This window comes from Vulpes vulpes, chromosome 8, assembly GCF_048418805.1.
Source record: "Vulpes vulpes isolate BD-2025 chromosome 8, VulVul3, whole genome shotgun sequence".
In the NCBI taxonomy this organism is placed as follows: Eukaryota; Metazoa; Chordata; class Mammalia; order Carnivora; family Canidae; genus Vulpes; species Vulpes vulpes.
The window spans coordinates 51642075-51661916 of NC_132787.1; the positions used below are offsets into that span (position 1 = coordinate 51642075).

The 19842-nt window shown below is 41.3% G+C and overlaps 1 protein-coding gene across 8 annotated transcripts in view; it reads right to left on the reverse strand.

Moving 5' to 3' along the window:
* The window catches only part of PIP5K1A (phosphatidylinositol-4-phosphate 5-kinase type 1 alpha), a 43102-nt gene extending 23290 nt beyond the window's left edge, over positions 1 to 19812 (reverse strand). The window contains exons 1-2 of one of the 8 annotated variants that reach the window (XM_025983085.2): positions 14788 to 15359; positions 4547 to 4585 (exon numbers count right to left, since the gene is read on the reverse strand). In XM_025983085.2, the coding sequence (XP_025838870.1) occupies positions 4547 to 4585; positions 14788 to 14869 (121 nt within the window). In that variant the 5' untranslated portion in view covers positions 14870 to 15359. Of the gene's footprint in view, positions 1 to 3527; positions 3683 to 4546; positions 4586 to 13566; positions 13779 to 14787; positions 15380 to 19414 lie in introns of those variants that run through there. The other 7 variants (XM_025983089.2, XM_025983088.2, XM_025983086.2 and 4 more) reach the window with 7 other exon arrangements.
* Between the last annotated feature and the right edge of the window lie 30 nt (positions 19813 to 19842).

Genomic DNA, 19842 nt, shown 5'->3' on the forward strand with positions numbered 1-19842 from the left:
CTCAATTTTAACACCTCTCAACTATTTATTGATCATCTGTTACATGTCAGAAACCAAGCATAGGCACTATGGACAGAGTTTTATGTTCCTGACTTGGAGGAGCTCACAAATTTTTGTTTTCAACATCACTTGGGCATCTCCACATTCTCCTACCTCTCCTTAATACTGGCTACAAGACTAAACTGAACGGATACCTTTTTAAAAAGGGTTTTTCTCTCCATGACAAAATTTTTATTTGTAGAGCACTTTCAAACCTTAGAAATGTAGCTAATTTGACTCTTGATACTATAGGGTATGGGGAAGCATTTAAATTAAGTACTTAAGAGACACATCCATCAAACAGAATGTATAAAACTTGTTTAGATACTGATCAGAAAAACTGTAAACTAGGGGCACCTGGGTGACTCAGTGGTTGAGTGTCTGCCTTTGGCTCAGGTGGTGATCCCGGGGTCCTGGGATTGAGTCCCACATCAGTTTCCTGTGGGGAGCCTGCTCCTCCCTCTGCCTGTGTCTCTGCCTCTGTGTGTCTCTCATGAATAAATACAATTAAAATATTTTTTAAAAGATACTTTAAAAGAAAAATAGTAAACTAGTTTAAAAGATTTCTGAGACAGGAGCCTTAAGAGGAGAAATTAAATAACCACTATTAATTTTGTACATGTGACAACACTACTGTGATTATGTCACAAGTCCCTCCCTCCCCCCCATACAGTCCTTATTGTAGAAGTATCATTCTTTTTAAAAGGGTTTATTTATTTATTCATGAAAGACACAGAGAAAGGCAGAGACACAGGCGGAGGGAGAAGCAGGCTCCACAAAGGGAGCCCGATGTGGGACTCAATCCCGGAACTCCGGGATCACCACCTGAGCTGAACACAGATGCTTAACTGCTGAGCCACCCAGGCATCCCTAGAGGTATCACTCTGAAGTATTTATGCTGAAATCAGATGAAGATTAGGTTTGCTCTGAAATATTCCAGGGGGTGGAAGTGGGAAATGGAGATGAACAGTTACAAGCTTGGCAAAATGTTGCTGAAGCTAGATGACAGGCACATGGAGATTCTTTAAACTGTTCTTTCTACTATGTGTAAGTCTGAAAATTGTTATAATTAAAGGCTTAGTTAAAAAATACCACAAAAGAAAAGAAAACATGTCTTGATAATCAAGCTTCTTCATCTGAGTGGGCTTCTTTCTGAGAGGTTTTCTCTGGTAAAAGCATCAAGATGAAGTTCTAACAGTGACACTGTGTTTATACTGCATGAAGTTGAGACTCCTCACTAACAGGTCTTGGACCAAGAAACATTCTAAATAACCAGCTAGGGCAGCCTGGGTGGCTAAGCGGTTGAGGGCCGCCTTTGGCTCCGGTCGTGATCCTGGAGTCCCGGGATGGAGCCTTCTTCTCCCTCCGCCTGTGTCTCTGCCTCTCTCTCTGTGTCTCTCATGAATAAATAAACTCCTTAAAAAAAAAAAAGCAACTAGCTAATGCTGCAGTACTGAAAGCAAGAATATGAAACCATTACAGACAGACTGCTTCAGAAAAAAATAATGGTTCAAGTAACTTATTTTTGAGTGGGTCAACTGATGAGATAGAACCAACCATGTCAATTTTGAAACCTAGTTCCTCCGCAGAAAGAAAACGTAAAAGACCTACAGAAGCAAAATAGCAGCTGCAGCAGTGGGAGAAGCAGCAGCAGCAACAAACCAAACCCTAGAGAAGCAAGGGTATACTCACTGTGGTAATTTGTCTTTAAAGATTTATTTGAAAAAGAGAGTGCATGAGCAGGGGAACGGGCAGAGAGGGACAAGAAGACTCTGCTAAGTGGGAAGCCCAATGCGGGGCTCAATCCCAGGACCCCGAGATCATGACCTGAGCCAAAATCAAGAGTCAGACACTGGACTGAGCCACCCATGAAAGCTAATTTTTATTTTATTTTTTAAAGATTTTATTTATTTATTCATGAGATACACAGACTGAGAGAGAGAGACAGAGAAACAGGCAGAGGGAGAAGCAGGCTCCATGTAGGGAGCCCAACATGGGACTCAATCCCGGGTCTCCAGGATCACGCCCTGGGCCGAAGGCAGGCGCCAAACCGCTGAGCCACCCAGGGATCCCCTGAAAGCTGATTTTTAAACAAAAGTTGAACATCTCAGCTCCTTCAGTTATAAATGAAGCTACTTGCCCATTGTCAAGCTAACAAATCAGTAACCATTTACGTTATGAAGTCATTCCAAAAGGGCCTTTGAGATTTTTAGTGCAATCCTCTTTTGATAAGCAAAAACACAAACATAAAGGATGTACTCAAAATCACAAAGATGACAGAGCCAGAATGGGAATTCACATTCCTAATCCCCAATTCAACTCTTTCTTCTAAACCATCTTTTTCAATTCCCTGGCCACCTGGAGTCTTGACTGACAAAGAAAGTACCAGGGTAACTAGAAAGCTCTAAAAAACTAAATAAATCTCAGAATTGCTAATAGACAATATGAATGTATATTTTCTTCCCCTGAGGTAACCCATTCCCTTGGGACAAGGAAATCTATTTTTCATTTTCATTGACAGAGGATTAAGAGTAGTAGTCCCTTCTCTTTCAGTTCCTCTCAATCTTTTTTTTTTTTAAGATTTATTTACTTATTTTATTTTTTATTTCATTTATTTTAATTTTTTTTAAATTTATGATAGTCACACATAGAGAGAGAGAGAGAGAGGCAGAGACACAGGCAGAGGGAGAAGTAGGCTCCATGCACCGGGAGCCCATTGTGGAATTCGATCCCGGGTCTCCAGGATCGCGCCCTGGGCCAAAGGCAGGCACTAAACCGCTGCGCCACCCAGGGATCCCCTATTTACTTATTTTAGAGAGAGTATGAGCAAGCATGGGGGGAAGGGGCCAGAGGGAAAGAATTCAAGCAGACTCCGAGCTGAGCAGGGAAACCAACACACCACTCGATGTGACTCAATCTCATGACCCTAAGATCACGATCTGAGCCAAATGCTTAACCAACTGCACCACCCACACACACCCCCATCAGTGTTAACAATTATGACAACTCTGTTCCTCTGGCAATAGTCATCAATGTTACTGGCAAAAATAGTAGGAAAACACCTTTCACTTCTTTTAGTGAGGTTATCCTTGTTCTGAACCAAATAATGCCTGCATTCTAGAGCAGCAGCAAACTACTTTCAAGTCTGATTCTTGAAAGAACAGTTTCATAGTTTTACAGATGTTAAGATCCTCACTAGTAGTAGAAAGTACTTTTTCTTTGTAATAAAAAATCAACTTTAACAGAAAAAAAAAAGAGCTCCATTCATATCAGATTAGGTTTGTTTGTTTCTGGTGTGAAATCATAACTGGCTCTGATTGAAAGCATAAGGCTTTTATGATTATTGAATTTGCATGGACAAAAGGTGAGCATCTGACAAACTCTTTTTGTTTGTTTTAGGGATCATGAAATTGACTGTAGAATCAGTTGCCAATCCTTGGCATGTTAATTTCTAAGATGCTTGCTGAAAGAATGAAAGAATTACTAACTCAGGGAATCCCTGGGTGGCTCAGCAGTTTAGTGCCTTCGGACCAGGGCGTGATCCTGGAGTCTCGGGATCGAGTCCCACATCGGGCTCCCTGCACGGAACCTGCTTCTCCCTCTGCCTCTCTCTCTGTGTCTTTCATGAATAAATAAATAAAATCTTAAAAAAAAAAATAAAAGAAATTACTAACTCAACATATTAGGCACAGAAGAGATCAGAATTTTGTTTTATTAGAGAGCCAAAGTCAGAAGGGAGAGTTGTCTTCTGTACTATTCTTTCCTTCACCAAGGAGTCCTGGTTCAGTCAGCGCCCATTCATTAAGAATTAGTTAATCTGGTTTAAAATCAAATTAGTTCACACACAGACTATCAGATTAGTCAGGGGAGCAATAATAGCATAGGAGGCAGATATGGGGATTCTAAAATTAGAACACCTAGGTTTGAGTACTACATACACCACTTACTAACTAGGCAACTCTGGACAAGTTAGTTAAAACTCTCTAGGCCTTGGTTACCCCATCTATAAAATGGGAGAAATAAAATGTTCCTCATGGGGTTAAGAGAATTAAATAGATCATGTATAGCACTTAACATATAATAAATGCTCTACAAATCCTAGCAATTATTATCATCATTGTGAATTATGAAACCTATCTATAGAATGAGAAAGGTCAGGGGGAAATGAGATATGCAATAGAAAGGAAAAAGAAGAGAGGAGACTCATTGAAACAAAAGAAAATAAAGTTAGAGGAAGAATTTGAGGGAGACAAAAGGTAATTAATTGATTCATATTACACTGTAGAACTGTGAGAAAAGAAACTTCTGTATTACAACAGCATCTTTTTGGGGGAGGGGAGAGAGAAATGGGAACTAACATCAAATTGCAAGATATCCACAGCCTTTTCAGAAAAAGGCCATGTACTACCACTACAAAAAGTCTGCAATTGTTATGGGGAAGAGGAGTTGGCTGCTAGTTACTGCAAAGAGCTCATGCTTCTTCAGCACAGATACACATCAGATCTACCTCTCTTACGGTTGACCCCACAGCACAGAAAGTTGAAACCTAAATGAGGAAAAACAGAAAGTTATCACTTACTTCTAGGGTTCTAGTTGTTTACAGCAGAATAAGTATATTAAAAAAGAAAAACTCTAAAATTTAAAATTATAAACAGGACCTAACCTGATCCCCAGCACCATACTGTGAAATAAAAGATGATTTTTTACAGTTCTAGGTAAACATCCAAAAAATGAGAAGTTCTAGCAGAAAAATTCCAAGAGTGGTCACAAAATTTGTAACCCCAAATCATCTCACTCTGGAGTGATTTCATATTGGCAAAAAATTTTCAGGTACAAAGCTCCTTTGCATACAGGCATCTACCCTTTCAAAAAATCATGGGTATACATCTTATCTGAGGATCTTCCACTCTTGGAGGGTAATTTGTCAGTATCTAGCAAAAAGTGTTAAAAATATACATGTACAATTCGACCCAGAAGTGGGAATCTATTCTAAATAAATAATCAAGTGGACAAAGCTATATATACAAAGATATTTATTGCAGCATTGTATATAAAAACTATTATGGGATACTATAATTGGAAAAAATATAATGAACAAAAGGAGATTGGTGACATAAATTCTAGCCATAAAATTGAATACATAAACCATTATTTTTATGCACATTATGGATAGGATATGGAAAAAGGTAAAAAAAAAATACATAGTACAATATTTGTATAAAATACTCATCTAAAATTCATTCTTAGTTATACACTTTGAAAAGATCCCAAAGATTATATATCAAAATGTTTAGGTATAACTACCTTGGATGGTGGAATTAGGTGGATATTTTAACTTTAAAGATCTATTTTTCCTTATCTATGCAAATTTTATATAAAAAATTACATTGATAATTTAACAATTAAGGAAAAGAGATACAGGGATGATTTTATTTTTGTGCTCTTTGCTATATACTCCCATTTTCCAGTAAACCACTACTCAACAGCCCCACATATACAGACCAACATCACTCCCACCCATTAACTCAAGCTCATTACAATCATATTACGCTGTTGCAGAAACAGACTAGAAGAAAAATGTAAAAAGAAAATGTCCAGAATGCTGCTGACAGTCTCAAGCTACAAATAAGCGTGACTCCTCTACACTCTTTATCACATATTACTTTGAGATGCTTATATAACTTGAAACAAACCTTCATCAGCACATATAAGAGGTTCATCTTTTTTTTTTTTTTAAAGAGTGGTTTTTTGTTTTTCTTTAAGATTTATTTATTTATTCATTCAGAGAGAGCGAGGAGAGAGGCAGAGACACAGGCAGAGGGAGAAGCAAGCTCCCCGCAGGAAGCGCAACGCGGGACTTGATCCCGGGTCTCCAGGATCACACCCCGGGCTGCAGGCGGCGCTAAACCGCTGCGCCACCAGGGCTGCCCTAAGAGGTTCATCTTTCATGTCCTGCAGAATATCAATATTCTCCTATAAAATGGGGATACCTAATTTCAGCATATCTCCTGGATAACAAGCCCTGAAAAATATAAAAGATCTGCTAAATTATGAAAATAAGTTGGGAAATCTTTAATGTTACTAAAATAATTTCAAAGCAGCTGGACCAGTCAAGTGCCAAAATGGAAACAACCCAATTGATTTTTGCTAAAACACAATGATGAATCATCACACCATGTCACAGAGTATTTTTCTGAGTAACTCTGTACTAGTCTTAAGGAAGTCAACTCCATTTTGGTCTTTGGTCCCACCCTAAATTGTGTTTCTGAAAAAAAAAAAAAAAAAAGGTACTGGAAAGGTCAGTTTCTAGTCAGTTGGCAAAATACCACAGTGACTCTCCATACATTTGCTTACTACTATTGAACTACAGGAGGCTAAGATTCACTATTGAGGGGAAGGTGAAAATAAAGGGAAAGGGAAAAATCATCAACATAATTCTGAAACGTGTAAAAAAGGGCAAATTTCAGAGGAGGAAATGAGTTGGCTTTAAAAGAGCAGATAACTGAAATAAAGAGATTTCCAAACTGTAAAAACCTCTGAAATAGGAGTTGTTTCCCACCCCCCCCCACCCCCCCAGAGTGTGGAACAAAACAGAGATGGCAATATGGGACGCCTGGGTGGCTCAGTGGTTGAGCATCTGCCTTTGGCTCAGGTATTGAGTCCCACATCCAGCTCCCTGCATGGAGCCTGCTTCTCCCTCTGCCTATGTCTCTGCCACTCTCTGTCTCTCATGAATAAATAAAATCTTTTTAAAAAAATAGATGGCAATACCAGAGTCTCTCCCTGCACTTTCAGAGCAGAAGTATTTCCGTCGGAGTTGAAATGACATCATCCACCAGATGAGAAACTAAGAGGCAGTGTGTGACTGACTTCAATGTTTGAAGTACACATATAATTTGGGGATGCTAGAGGCTGGCCGGATGTGCATTCCAAAGACAACTGGAGTTCTGCCTGGGCAAGTCACTGAGAAGCAATTCCAGAAACCCAGCTCAATCCTACCACATAAACATATCAATAATACCTACACATAGCACAAAGTGATATAAGCAGACTTTTGAGAAGCAAAATGCTAACTCTTAGGGGTTATCTTGGTTGATCAGACTGAGAGCCAGGAGTTTTAAAAGGAAAAAAAAAAACAAACATCAAAAACAAAAACTCGGACAACACAAACACAGTCAGCCCAGTTATCTACTGCAATCTCTCTGGCCCTTGTCACCCTGAAATACTGAAAGCCATTTTAACTATATCCCTGCATATGATCTTCAAACAAAAATACTCAGAACTGTCTGAAAATATCAGCCCACCTCCTGAGAAGTACTGCTGAGTACTCAAAAACTGTTTAGAAACAAACAAAAAAGTACCATTATTAAACCCTCAATAAAGACTAAACCAAGCCAATTAAGAAAACCAAGCCACAGAGAAAAACTAAATTTTGTTTCCTAACAAGTGTCAAGTTTTCCTAAGGATCTCCTAGGAAAAAAGAAAGGCCAAAATGCTCCTAGAAACAAAAGCTCCAAAGCAGTTTCATCTACCAGTCCTGGGGCCACCTCAGATAAAGGCCAACTAAATAGCAAGGAATAAGCCAAAAGTTTACTAAGACTCAACTTTTTAATTTTTTTTTTTAAATACTAAGACTCATCTTGATAACATATGGCTGCAATGCGTCACCTCTGCCATTAGTAACAAGCTCTCAACTTCAGTAACCAAATTTGGAAAATGAAATTAATTAAAATATCTCTACATTTCCCCCTACTGATAAACTTTTGCTTCTGCTTCTACAAAGCAAATTTCATGGTTTTCAGGCCTCAAATATGTATCTCTTGACACTAAAATTTTGGTTGAAAATATAGGGCGGGGTGTCTTTAAAAGACCTGAGTCCTCTGGATAAGCCACCCATGGCCAAGAAGTATTTGAGATTTCTTGGCAGATTGCCACCTCTTATTTCCAAACCTGGCTCTTCTAGCCTGAAAAAGCAATGACTATTGCTGGATTGGAATGTGCATGTTTCAGCAGAGAAAGTCTAACTTTAATGATATCATAATGAACATTAATTGTTCCAACAATGCACTTCAAGGCAATTATAAGGAAAATCAGAGATGTTAATTTTTTGTCATCCCTTTTACACAGGTTCTTGTCAATGAAAATTTGAAGTTTATCAAATTTAACTTAACTACACTGCCCAAACTAAAGCTACTCTGCTCAAGCTAATTATGTATCCCCCCCCCAAAAAAAAAAAAATAAAAAAATAAAAAAAAACCTCTTCCCATTCTCTTCCTACAACTTCCTTGCTTACCATCCCTACCCCACTCCCCATTAACATTACTGATCCTTTGATATAGTGCTTATTCTGGGTTACTTCCATATTGCTCAGTTAAATATACAAGGCAAATAAGATATACTGAAGTCCCTGCAAGGAACCTTACTCTTTTTGCCAAAGTCTTCCTCTGACTCAACAGAAAGGAACCTTTTCTGGAATCAGATATTTACCAATTAATACATACTGTCTACAGGGGGGCCTGGCTGGCTCAGTCCGTAGAGCATGTGACTCTTGATCTTAGGGTTCTAAGTTCATGCCCCATGTTGGGTACAGAGTACTTATAAATAAAAGCTTTAGGGATCCCTGGGTGGCGCAGTGGTTTGGTGCCTGCCTTTGGCCCAGGGCGCGGTCTTGGAGACCCGGGATCAAATCCCATGTCGGGCTCCAAGTGCATGGAGCCTGCTTCTCCCTCTGCCTGTGTGTGTCTCTGCCTCTCTCTCTCTCTCTCTCTGTGTGTGTGTGTGACTATCATAAATAAATAAAAATTAAAAATAAATAAAAATAAATAAAAAAATAAAAGCTTTAAAAAAATACATATTGTCTACAGGCATTACAAACAGACTGGAATTTCACCGGAGAAGGAAGAAAAATTACTGGGAGACAAAGTCTAAAAAAAATGGAGGAATTGAGAAAATAAGTTCACTTCAAATAGTAAACAGTAGAAAGGATGGAAGCTTATAGGAGATACGAACAAAACCAATCAACACATATTTAGAAACTAAACAATGCTCTCTTTTAATAGGAAAGGGTGGAGGAGTGAAGTGCAATAGGGGAAATGGGCTAGGAAGGGGGTTTCCTCCAGGAAATACCATCAACCCAAACACTCTCTTTTTGAGACCAAATGGTGGTGGGCTGGGGTTTGGAACACAGATTCCCTCTACCAGGCTATCAGAAAGTTGCATACTTCCTGAAATATACTTTTTTTTTTTAAGATTTTATTTATTTATTCATGATAGACACACACAGAGAGAGAGAGAGAGAGAGAGGCAGAGACACAGGCAGAGGGAGAAGCAGGCTCCATGCTGGGACTCCAGGATTGCACCCTGGGCCAAAGGCAGGTGCTAAACTGCTGAGCCACCCAGGGATCCCCCTGAAATATACTTTAATTCACGATAGAGTAATACATCCAGAAATAGAACTAACAATGCTCTTGCTTTATGTCAAGTCAGAACAACCCAAAATTCTAGGAAAGAAAATATCCAGCTTAAAGGATAAAATAACCACCTTCCTTATCTCCAGTTCTTTGGCCTGGTGTTCTCTCTTTTGTTCACTTCACAGGCTATCTTTCCACTGTATTACTGAAGAAAAACAGGCCAATAAAATATGTAATAACTGGTTGGCTCAGTCAGTTAAGTGTTTGTCTTCAGCTCAGGTCACGATGCAGAGCCTCACATTAGGCTCCTTGCTCAGCGGGAGCCTGCTTCTCCCTCTCTCTTTGCCGCTTCCCTTGCTTGTGCTCGCTGTCAAATAAATAAATAAAATCTTAAAATATGGAGTAACTGCTAGCTGGCACCTATTTGAGCAGTTATGAATCAGAAGACTTTTTTTTTTTTTTTAAGATTTTATCTATTCATTCATGAGAGAGACAGAGGCAGAGACACAGGGATAGGGAGAAGCAGACTTCCTCCGGGGAGCCCAATGCAGGACTAGATCCAGGGATCACAATCTGAGCCAAAGGCAAGATACTCACCCCTGAGCCACCCACGTGCTCCTGAATCAGAAGACTTTTATATCAATCCAGAACAGCACTCAGAAACTAGCAAGCAAAATATACTATTTTGATACCCAAAGCTAACTTATCAGTACATTACCAATAACTATCAGATACTGAATACCTAATAAGTCTATACAATCATACTTGACCGGGCTTGGGCAGCCATGACAGAAATAAATAGTTAATTAGGGGTGCCTGGGTGGCTCAGTCAGTTGAGCGTCCAGTTCTTGGTTTAGGCTCAGGTCATGGTCTTGGGTCCTGAATTGTTGGCTCCATAATCAGCACAGAGTCCACTAGAGATTCTTTTCTTCTCCCTCTGGCCCTCCCCATGCTTGTTGTGTACACACCACACTCTCTCACACACTCTCTCAAATAAATAAAATCTTTTTCAAAAATTAAAAAAAAAAAAAAAGGTTAACCAAAAACAATGACATTTTGATGTCAGTTTTTTGGTAGAATCTACCAAGGGAACAACAGAAAAAAAGAAGTGTCAAAACCTCCATGTAGAAAACAGAAACATCTATCCCTAGCATATAAAATGTCAACCAAAATGGTACTGGTGATATTCTGACTACATGATGTTCTGTCTTATCTTTACATTTCCAAATTTCAGTTCCTCACTCCATTTAAAGTGCCTCAAATTATATTACTTTTCACTAGTATGAAAGAATTGAAGGGAAAAGGATTGACCTACCAATGTTGTACACTGGATATAAAGTACACAGACAGAAAAACCTCAACAAAATCCCTACCATTTGGGGATGCCCGGGTGGCTCAGCGGTTGAGCGTCTGCCTTCCACTCAGGCGTGATCCTGGAGATCCAGGGTCAAGCCCTGCATCAGGCTCCCTGCTTGGAGCCTGCCTATGTCTCTGCTTCTCTGTGTCTCTCATGAATAAATAAATAAAATCTTAAAAAAAAAATCCCTACGATTTGGAGTTATCAGATTGGAGCATAATTTACTGGTGAAGCTATTCCAGAAAGAACAAAGCCACCAGAATCAGGGACTGATGAGGCTGGCCCTACAATAAAGTTCCCAAGGAAAAAAAATGCTTCAGCCCTGTAACCTCTGAGGTTTCCCTCAATAGTTAAGTAAAATAAAGTTGGAAAAAGAGCTGTGAAGTTTTTTCCAAGTCATTTGTGCTTATGATACAATGATACAGTGAAGGGTGACAATTTCAAAAATGTTCTGGTTTGAAGGAAAAAGGAACTACAAGTTCATGATCTTCTAATGTTTCAAGTGCTTTTTCCTTGGGGGAGTCACACATGATTTTATCACACCAGCTCTTATTTCAGAGGAGTATACACTTCAGCATTCTAACTCCTTCAAACTTCAAATCAAGGCTCCAAAACAGAAACTCTTTATTCCCTTCACAGTAGTAAAAAAAAAAAAAGGGGGGGGGGGGACACTTAGTAGCTTATTTCAAGCTTTTTTTTCCTAAGATTTTATTTTTAAATAATCTCTGCACAGCAATGTGGGGCTCAAACTTACAACCCCAAGGATCAAGAGCTGCATACTCTACCAACTGAGCCAGCCAGGTGTCCCTGAATTTCAAGCTCTTGATGAACTAGTCGAATTACAAATAGCGAAATAGACTCTCTGTGACATATCATCATACTGTGAACAGCACTTCTTCAGGGCTAATTTTATTTTTTAAGTGGTGCCACTGTACAAATAATGAGGATGAGGGAGAAAGCAAAAAAAGGAATAAATTTCCTTTACACACCAAACAGCTGAGACTAGATGGCAAACAGCATCATCTTTTATTAACAAAGTATAAGCACAAACACATGATGATGGTGTCTGCAAGCTGATATTCATTTATAACTGCCTCCCCCAAATCCAAACATGGTAATTACTCCAATGGGAAAAGATGTCAAACATCTCTCAGAGTGTATGGTTTGATCTACCCTCTGTATTTCACTTGTCAGCAGCATAAAAGACCAGCTCTGCCTTAATGGTAAAATGATCTAGACAGAAACAACTGTCCTAAATAATCTGTTCTTCCTGGGCAGCCCGGGTAGCTCAGCGGTTTGGCGCCGCCTTCAGCGCAGGGAATGATCCTGGAGACCTGGGATCGAGTCCCCTGTCCGGCTCCCTGCATGGAGCCTACTTCTCCCTCTGCCTGTGTCCCCGCCCCCCCCCCCCCCCCCCGCCCACGTCTCTCCTGAATAAATAAATAAAATCTTAAGAAATAATAATAATAATCTGTCCTTCCTAATTTGAATGTCAAAAGATTTTGAGCCACCAAAGATTATGAGTAGCTTATCTAAAACATCAATCTGTCCCTGAATCCTGACATTCTTATTTTCAATCTATTTTCAACATTGCCAAAGAATCTTGCTTTTAAGATTTCAAAGTTTCACCAAAATTTAAGTGAGTTCAGCTAAACATATAAGAACAATAAACTGGTTTTATAATGGTTACAAACACACACACAATTCCTTACCTTAAATTTCTACAAGGCCAGCCTTCTTCCCTTTAACAATTTAGGAAAGCATAAACTATCACTCATTCCTGTCAATGTCCTAATTCACTTGGTACCATCCAGATACAGCAAAACTCACCTCCAATCACAAATAAAACCCATTAAATAAAAATAAACCATTTTTAATAGCCCTCTTCTTCCCATCAGAATCAAATATTATATCCTTTTCAATTATATCATTAAAATGAAATATTTTACTCAAATTTACTAAGCCCAAATCTAGGTGAAAGTGCAGATACACAATAAAAGTCAATACTGTGTATGTGGACACAAAAAAATCCTGTCAGTTTTTGGGGAGTATTTAATCCAATTGCTTCAATATTTGTCAAGGAAGCAAAGAGGGGAGGTGTAAGAAAAGTAAAAAATAGGAATCTAAAACTATTTTTAGACATTTTTATACCTTCACTTCTCATATGAACATAGTAGAGTCAAGGAGCTGTAAAGCTCACTGAAACCTAACTTTATTTTCTGGTGAAAACACAACAAGAAAAAAACATTTATATGATCTGAATTACTAATTGCTAGCCCTCAGATCTGGCAGTAAATTTAAAAACATAAAAATATCACACAGTGACATCTGAAAAAGATAGAGGACTATCTGAAGCAGGGGTTGAGATGGAAAATGAAGATGTATCAATAAGTGACAAAGAAATAGTTCCTTTACTCCGAAATCTGTCCACATGACCAGTACTTCCATGAGAAAGAGGCTGAATCAAATTTTGAGATATAAACACATGGCTTTTAAGGTTAACCTGGTTTCTAATAGAAAGAACACATAATTTAATAGTTACGTTTAAGGACTACACACAAACATTGTTCTCTCTGCATTGGGGGAAGGAAGAAAAGATTTTAAATTAAGGAACTACTCTATTAAAAGCTTGTCATTTTACTTCATCCAGCACACCTAGAATGCAACATAAGGTTACTCTGGTCCTCTAATGCTTTTACAGGAAAGACAAAAATTACCTCTCAAGAAACTAAAAATAGATGCACATAAATAAAACTGCACCTTATGAAGAAGGTATTTGCCACCATGTAGTCGCACTCATGCCAGCTAGAATACAAAAGATAGAACCTTCTATTTAGCCAATTCAAAAGGCAAGGATGAAATCCCAGGCCTAAGGAAATGTCAACATCTCAAGTACAGGATCCAACATCTGGCAGCCTCTCTTGTTGACAGTTTAGAGGCAACAGCCACCATGAACACCAGACATTTCTGATGGAAGCTCTAGAACAGTTTCTGACTCAATCTCCACCCCCTTCCCCACACTTAGACACATTTGCCCTCCTACACACAATCTGTTGCTTTTCTTGTGGGCTCCTCAGCCCTCCCTCAAACTCCAATAGTTTTTAACTACTTTGAGCTATGTTCCCTGGCTCCAAGTGCCAATTTCCTGATACAGTCTAAGCATTCTTCCAGTCCATTTCCTATTACGCAATATTCCCCCACAGCACGTAGAACCACCTCCCCCAACCACTCCATCTTTCCCGCATAACCTCTCTCAACCTCTACTGCATCGTTCTGCCTTCTTCCACCTGTTTTAGGATCCTTGAACTCTAATTTTCCACCTTCCTTCAAAATACCCCATTCTTTCCCAAAGTTGGGGAGTCTAGAAATGGGAATGATCGAAGTAGGGTGTGTGATAGAATATGTATGTATGTCCAAGCGCGTGGGGCACTAAGTGAGAAGATATGAAGCATGACGGGGAGTCTCTAAAGAAAAAGAGGTCCCGAATAACTCCCACCCCCAATAAAATCCACAATTCCCAACTCCACAGCAATCGAAAGAAAGCGTCATATAAATCTTAAACATGTTCTAACCCCATGGCTTCTCTTCCACATGTTTATCTAACTAACCCCATAATCAACTTGGATTCCACCCGCCTATCACACTAATTCCTCTACTGAATGAAGCGTCCATTTACTTTAGTTTTCTCTACACCTTTCGGTTTCCTTTCTGTTTCCCCCCTACTCCCACCTTCAGTCTCCATCCCTTCCTAACCCTAGTTCTTCAAGTCCTTAATTCGGTCTCCTCAAAGACAACTCCTATTTTTGACAGCCTCCCTTTCGTTTCCTCAGACTCTCCTTGCCCGCTCAGACAGCCCTGCTATCTGTCGTCCTTACCGGCAACTTCTCGGACATCCCTAGTTACAGGTGCCCTCCCAAGTCTCGCTCTCGTTCCCATCGCACAGCCGTCACCAGACCCCTGCCCACGCCTCGCCCTGATTACCTGAAGCCGAGGCGCAGGAAGGGACCCCGGGATCAAAGGATGAAACCCCGGCCGCCGACGGCCCAGAGGAGGCCGACGCCATCTTGGCAGCCCCCTCCCCCTGAGCGGCCTCTTTCCCTCTCAACAGGGCTCTTCCTCTTCTCTGATTCGAATTTTCTCTACGTCTCTTCACAGAACCCCGCGGTCTGCGGGCCGCCTCCCTGCCCCCTCCGGGGCCTCTCTCAGACACGTCGGTCGGGACAGTGAAACAGCTCAGGGCCGCACCATTTGGCTGGTATAGGGGAGAACTCCCGTCTCGCACCCTCTCCGTAACTTCGACCACTCTCCGTGCGAGCTGCTTTCCCTTTACTTGGGAGTAGGCTCAAGCAGCTGCCAAGACCCCGCGTCTGAACCTAGCCACACCTAAAAGAATAAGGGGGCGTGAAAAGTCCCAGCGGAACGCACACCCGCACCCCTCCTCCCTAGCCAGAGCCTGTTCATCGCCCAATCCCACCGCTCCACTCCGGGTGGCCAGGAAAATCCGAGAACTGAGTATGCGCGTAGCCTTTCCGGCGTTTTAGCCTACTCAACCGGAAGAGAGGCCCTGGCAGCCAATCGGAGGGCTATAATTGATCACATGACAAGGGCTCCCCACGCCCTTAACGAATCCGCGGGTCGAAGACGGGCCCTTCCGGACTGTAGACCATCCCTACGGTGGCTCGATGGGTCCATTTATATTCGGCTCCGGGAAAGGGCCGGTTGAGTTGCTGGGGTTCGGGGTAAATAAGTCAGCCCAACCGGTCTCAATTTTAGAGCTCAGGTAAGAACTCCCGACAGAAGCGCTGTTGTCAAGCCAGAGACGTTAAGCACTCGAATATCACAAAACATCACATGCGACTGTTTTTCCGGCTTTACTGTTTTGTTTACTGCTTAGCTTAATGTGCGCGGCCGTCTTGCCTTCCAATGAACGGCGTTCAAAACAGATCTACACTTTGCCTCAAGTGCAATGATGGGCACAGTTATGGAATGCAATAAATATCTGATAAATGAATGAATGAAGACCTGTCAGAAAAAGCCACGGAAAGCAATCAGACTACATCAGTCTTCCCGCTATCCAAGCAAGCTATTAGCCCCCTACTTCTGTACATCTGTGCCCCAAAGGGCATGGAGACACTATAAGTCCTTCATTCTAGTCTAGTGTGCGGACTGACACTGCTCAGTTTTAACAAAGTACCCTGGAGGGCAGCCCCGGTGGCTCAGCGGTTTAGGGCCGCCTTCGGCCCAGGGCCTGATCCTGGAGACCCGGGGTCGAGTCCCGCGTCGGGCTCCCTGCATGGAGCCTGCTTCTCCCTCTGCCTGTGTCTCTGCCTCTGTGTGTGTGTCTCTCATGAATAAATAAATAAAAAATTTAAAAACAACAACAACAACAAAGTACCCTGGAGATTGTGAACCCAGGTGGGGATCTGAAGACCTGTCTCGCCCTGATCGGACTGTAAGCAAAGACTGTTTCATTCTTGTATCTCCAGCTCCTCCCATCTGTGACTCTGCACACGGTAGAGACTCAATAATTATTTGTGCAATTAATAAATTAAGAGAAATGGCGGGGGAGGGAGGTGTCTTGCTCTTGTAGCCCCTAAGATGGCCTGGTTATTCTCTCTACCCTGGTGTCTTCCAGGTCCTAGAAAGAGAATCTAGGACCCAAAGTCCAGACTATCCCTGCGTATTTACCTCTGCCTTCTACCCCTCTCATCAAGATAAAAATAATTGTTTCCTTGCTGCCACCTGCTGGATTATTCATATTCCTTTGAGTGATGAAGGTAGACAAACTTCACATGATTGGGTTGCCGTTTCATTACATAGCAATGGGATTGTGTGACACTGAAATATTTTATAATTGCATATATATATATATATATATATATATACACACACACACACCCTTCCACCCGACTAAACAATACAGGTACTAAAGAAGTGGTGCCTGCCTTTGGCGCAGGGCATGATCCTGGAGACCCAGGATCGAGTCCCACATCAGGCTCCCTGCATGGAGCCTGCTTCTCCCTCTGCATGTGTCTCTGCCTCTCTCTCTCTCTCTCTCTGTATCTCTCATGAATAAATAAATAAAATCTTAAATAAAAAAAAAGTGGCAATCTGTCTAGCACAGGATTTCGCTCATAGGTCTTCAATAAATATTTGTTGAATAAGTTATCGTTGTTTTTATAAAAAGCATGCAGCGGCTACCATTTCCTGAGTTATTTTAGAAAGATATAAAGCTGTTTCTGATTTAAAAATCGGAAATAAGAATGAGGGATCCCTGGGTGGCGCAGCGGTTTGGCACCTGCCTTTGGCCAGGGGCGCGATCCTGGAGACCCGGGATGGAGTCCCACGTCGGGCTCCCTGCGTGGAGCTTGCTTCTCCCTCCTCCCTCTGCCTGTGTCTCTGCCTCTCTGTCTCTCTCTGTGTGACTATCATGAATAAATAAATGAAATCTTAAAAAAAAAAAAGGAAATAAAAATAAATAAATAAATAAATAAATAAATAAATAAATAAATACCGGAAATAGACCAATAAAGCCCTGACTCATCAAGGCAATAGGTTAAACAGGTCTTCTCCCTGGGATTTGATTAGTGAATTTTATTTCAGCCCTCCTGAAAAGAAGAGATCTCCGTTTTGTAGCTTTTTAAGGATCTTTGTTCCTCCTTAGGTACCAGAAAATGGCTACTTATTACTCCTACTACTTTGTATTAAGTCTGTTTACTTGCTTGTCTCCCTCATAAGACTGAACATTTCAGGGCAAAGATTACATTTTATCCATTTTTATATATTTTTAAAAAGATTTTATTTACTTATTCATGAGAGACACAGAGAGAAGGCAGAGGCAGAGGGAGAAGCAGGCTCCATGCAGAAAGCCCGATGTGGGACCCAATCCTGGAACTCTGGGATCACACCCTGAGCCAAAGGCAGACACTCAACCGCTGAGCCACCCAGGCATCCCTCCATTTTTATATCTTAAGCATTTAGAATAGTGCCTGGCACAAAGTAGATTCATAGTATATGTCTCCTGAATGGATGAAGGCAAAATTCAAAAAGGGGCTAGGGGTGTCTCCTATCTTTTCTCCCATATCTTGTCTCTGCCTCCACTCCCACTCAATCCCTGGGGTGTTCTCTGAGTCATGGAACTACTCTTCCCCAGTAACATTCCTGGCATAGCAGAACTATGGCAGACATGGCAGGGTGTGGAAGCAGAAGCAAAGCAAGACATGTTGGCTTGGTGCCTCCAAGGAAGTTGAAAAGGGAGTTCACCAATATATATTTTGGAAAAGTGGAGCAGTCCAGTGATCTCAAAATAGGGCCACATATACAGGCTTAGCAGAAATTATGTGTGCATACACACACACACACACACACACACACACACACACACACACAGTTTTATTAAAGCAACCTTCAGGTCTTAGTACAGTTCCTAAGGTCAGAATGGAGGGGTTAGGGGCAGGAAAGATCAACCTAAACACAAAATAAGGGGATGAGTACTTTACTCATTCTAGTATTCATTCATTCATTCATTCATTCATTCAACTGGCATTATTTAGCCCCAAGTATGTGCTAGGCTATGAGAGTTCCTGGTGATGAAGATAAAGATGAAGATGAAGTCCCTGCCCTCAAAAAGATCTCAGGTTAATGAGGTAGATACATAAATCATTAGAATAAAATGTAATAGCTGCCACCATAGCATAGGTACGAGTGCTATGGTTTGACAACCATATTTTCAGGATAAAAGATGGAAAAGAAGTTGACACAGGGTCTTAACAATTCCACAGACTATTTGAGATTGGAACTATTCTGGAGAATTGAGGAGGCATGATCTCCAAGATTATGGAAACTGCTAGGAAGCGAGGTGGGCGAGTGAGAAGACATCACTGTCCAATATAACCAGGATTCTGTCAGGTATATAAGATAGGAGAAGAATCCTAAGGAGAAGGAAAAGCACACAGGCACGACAGAGGATTGGGAAGTGATGCTAGAATGGGATGATGAGTTTCAAGAGGTGAAACTAGAAAGGCAGGGAGAGGCCAAATTATGCAGGATCTTTAATGTCAATGTTAATAGTAGTTACCACCTACTAACCATCTATGTGCTTACTAAATCCTGCTGAAGCAGTTTAAAAGGATTAGATCTCTTAATCTTTTAATCTTTTCAATAACTGTAAAAGGTAGATGTTATTAGTCCCACCTCTTTTGTTTTTCTTTTCTTTTCTTTTTTTCTTTTTTTTTTTTTAAGTAGACTCCATGTCCAAGGTGGGGCTGGAACTCACGACCCTGGTATCAAGAGTCGCACACTATACCCACTGAGCAGCCGGGCGCCCCTCGTCCCACTCTACAGGTGAGAAAACTGAGATTCCACCAACTGTCCAAAGTCACACAGCTAGAAGACCTTAAACTCAAAACTCAGGTCTGGTTGGTTATAAATCTATGCTCTTAATATTAACCACACTACTATTCTGCCCCCAAGAATTCTGGACTTTAACCTGTAGATGCCAGGGAGCCATTAAAGATCTTTGAGCAGAAGACTGACAAAGTCTGGTTTTTTAGGAAGGTTCATTACTAAAAGCAGAGTGGAAAACGGACTGGAGCAGAGGGAGACTGACCTCTTCTAAGTGAACATTTGCTGACTCTCAAACTCTGGACTTAGGGTAGTGGGGCTTCTGGCGTCACCCGGTCGAATCATTCTGCAGTCCAGATCCGCGCGAGCTAGGGGAGGGAGCTTCGGGGTGGTCTCCACGCCGCTCCCCCCCCGTGGGCGGGCTGCAGGGTAAAGAAGCGGTTTAGCGCCGCCTGCAGCCCAAGGCGTGATCCTGGAGACCCTGAATCGAGTCCCACATCGGGCTCTCTCTGTGTGATGCCTGCTTCTCCTCTGCCTGTGTCTCTGCCTCTCTCTCTCTCTGTCTCTATGAATAAATAAATAAAATCTTAAAAAAAAAAAAAAAAAAAAAGAAGGCTTGACAGACGGGCCTAGAAGCGTCTCGACGCTCTCCTACTTCTGCCTGTGGACGAAGGGCTTCCGCCGCCGCCCGCC